This window comes from Dipodomys spectabilis, unplaced genomic scaffold (assembly GCF_019054845.1).
Source record: "Dipodomys spectabilis isolate Male_0828 unplaced genomic scaffold, ASM1905484v1 ptg000173l, whole genome shotgun sequence".
NCBI classification, from domain to species: domain Eukaryota; kingdom Metazoa; phylum Chordata; class Mammalia; order Rodentia; family Heteromyidae; genus Dipodomys; species Dipodomys spectabilis.
In genome coordinates this window covers 6,198,798-6,201,785 of record NW_024870850.1, presented here as the reverse complement: position 1 = coordinate 6,201,785, position 2,988 = coordinate 6,198,798, and the positions used below count along the sequence as shown (strand labels likewise).

The following is a 2,988-nucleotide window of genomic DNA, read 5'->3' as shown; positions in this document are numbered from 1 at the left end:
GTTGTAGAAAGAGTTGCCATTTAGCAGTTTATGAATGTAATATATCTTGATCAATGTCACCCTTTAACATTCCCACCCATCTCTCCTCTACCTCCCCTCATTCTTCTTAATTTTGTAGGATATACTTTGGATTCTTGTCGGCATATCTTTTCCTCTTTTCCTCTTCATTCATCAACTGCTTTCCCCTTGACCCCACCCCATCCATTTCTAGTACGTGCTTCCTGGTGTTTTATTGTGCTGAACTTTGATTTTATCTTTCTAAGGAATTACACTATTTGAGATCAACCTTGAATCTACTTTATTTCAGCTAAAACATTTGCATAGCACCCAACATGTTTACTATATATTCATAAGCTAAATCTTGAATCCACATATAAGGGAAAACATGCATTTTTAAAAGCAGATTCTTATATATCATCATAATTAAATCAAATCCAAGAGGGTGAAATATATTGATTAAAGGTCTGAAACTAGAACTATTTAGAAAAAAAAAAAAAAAACAAGAAATAAACACTTAAAAATATTGACACATGGGCTGGGAAGATGGCTCAGTGGTAGAGCGCTTGCCTTGCATGCATGAGGCCCTGGGTTTGATTCCTCAGCACCACATAAGCAAAAAAAAGCCAGAAGTGGTGCTGTGGCTCAAGTGGTAGAGCACTAACCTTAAGCTGAAGAGCTGAGGGACAGCGCCCAGGCCCAGAGTTCAGGCCCCACGACCGGACCCCCCAAAAAAATATTGACACAGGTAGTTAATTCCTGAACTAAAAGGCACAGTTATGTGGAAAATAATAACAAGAACTGACAAATGAGACCACATCAACTTAAAAAGATGCTGCACGGAAAAATTATAATAATAATTATTATGATCATGATACTAACACAGTAGAAGACAGCTAGCAGAGTCAGACATAACTTTTGCCTGAATTTACTGAGCAAATGTTTAACTGAAAACAAATTAAACAAAGAGAAAATTACATAGTCAGTAAATGGGTAATAGAACTGAACAGATGTATGTCAAATGAAGACATTCAAATATCCAATAAATGACCACCAAAAAGATATGGAAAAAGAAGATCACCATGTCTGTATGCATAAATCAGATTATAAATAGTAGCAAATCAGTTCTTCATTGTTACAGAAAGAGCAAATATGTTTCTATGATCTGCTTTCATCATGATACACTTTTGAGGAGCCAGAGGTCTTGATTTTGGTACCTTTTCCATATATAACTAAAGCCCTTTTCTAGGACATAGTTACTCAAATGATACCTTCAAAGAACAAGGCTCCATTTGCTAAATGCACTTTTTGTGAGTGTGTTTGTGTGCTAGTACTGAGGCTTGAACTCAGTGACTGGGTGCTGTTCCTGATGTATTTTGCTCAATGTTGGCACTCTACCACTTATGCCACAGCTCCCCTTCTGGTGGTTTTTTTGTGAGTAATTGGAGATAATAATTCACAGACTTTATTTTCTGGGCTGGCTGCAAACTATAATTCTTAGATCTCAGTTTTCTGAGTAGCTTGGATTACAGGTGTGCGCCACAGCACCTTACTGCTAAATGAACTTAGCATATTCTCAACCATAGCATGAGTTTGCAGAACAGAATCACATTGTAAGTCAAGCACACCAAGGTCAAAGATGTTTTCTAAATTCAGACATCTGGTTTTGCTGTTTCTTTGAACCTATAGATCTTACTATGGACAATGGGCTGCTTTGCAGGCCAGGAACCAAAGAGCTCTCTTGATGTCCCTGTTCCTCAAACTGTAGATGAAGGGGTTCAGCATGGGAGTGACCATGGTATACATCACAGAGGCCACCATCAGCATCTTAGGGGCATGAAAGACAGCAGAACTGCAATACGCACCCAGGGCTGTCCCATAAAACAAGCTCACGATAGACAGGTGAGAGCCACAGGTGGAGAAGGCTTTGTATTTCCCACTGGCTGATGGGACTCTCCGAATGGAGGAAATAATGTGAGCATAAGAATAAATGATCCCCGAGAGTGGAAGACCACCAAAGACTGCAGCAAAGAGGTAAAGGAGCAGTTTACTGTTAGACACATAATCACAGGCAAGCTTAAGGAGTTGAGGAAGGTCACAGAAGAAATTGGGGATTTCTACATCCGTACAAAAGTTAAATTGTGACACCATCAAGCAGTGAGCCAGCGAGTCTAACAGAGCAATGGACAATGCCAGCAGAACCAGCAGGCCACATAGCCTGGAATGCATGATGATTGGGTAATGCAGAGGGTGACAGATTGCTACAAATCGGTCATAAGCCATTACTGCCAGTAATTGACTGTCCAAACCACCAAAAAAGAAAAAAAAGGCCACTTGCATTAGGCAGCCAGTATAGCTGATGGATTTGCTATGAGTCTGGAGGTTTGCCAGCATCTTAGGGACAGTGCTGCTGCTGAATCCAATGTCAGCCAAGGAGAGGATGGAGAGGAAGAAGTACATGGGGGTGTGGAGGCGGGTATCAGAGGTGACAGCCAGGATGATGAGCAGATTTCCAAGCATCGTAATCAGGTACATGGTCAAGAATATTTTCAAGAGGATGAGCTGTGTTGCTGAATCATCAGTGAGCCCCAGGAGATGAAATTCCAAGACCCTTGTTAAGTTCTGTGACTCCATGTTAGTAGGACACCTTTTTTTTTCAAGAAAAAAGGGACAGATTATTGGAATAAATAAAGTAGTATTTGTGACACCAGCAAATTATTTGTAATTTGCCTTTATACAACTAAAAATAAATCTACTCAGACTTGATCATTGAAATGATTTGGGTAAGATGTTTATTATTTCTTCCAGAAGTTCATGTGAAGGAGGAAGCTACATGTGTGGGATGATTTTTGTGGATTCTTTTGGAAATGGACGTGTAGCTCAGTGCTCCATAGCTTGTCCAGCATGACTGAGGCCCTGGGGCAAACCTCGACTATTACATGGAAGGAAAGAGAAGGGAAGGAAGAAGGGAGGGAGAAAAGAAGGAAGGGA

At 40.3% G+C, this 2,988-nt stretch overlaps 1 protein-coding gene across 1 annotated transcript; it reads right to left on the bottom strand.

The window, feature by feature from the left end:
• Window positions 1–1,692: 1,692 nt before the first annotated feature.
• On the bottom strand, window positions 1,693–2,690 carry LOC122119959 (olfactory receptor 18-like). The gene has a single exon (XM_042694006.1). The coding sequence runs from the start codon at window positions 2,629–2,631 to the stop codon at window positions 1,693–1,695; it is 939 nt and encodes a 312-aa protein (XP_042549940.1). The 5' UTR covers window positions 2,632–2,690.
• Window positions 2,691–2,988: the final 298 nt, after the last annotated feature.

Bases quoted from the DNA above. Each gene is read 5' to 3' on its own strand.
- LOC122119959 (XM_042694006.1), bottom strand. From the start codon at position 2,631: ATGGAGTCACAGAACTTAACAAGGGTCTTGGAATTTCATCTCCTGGGG.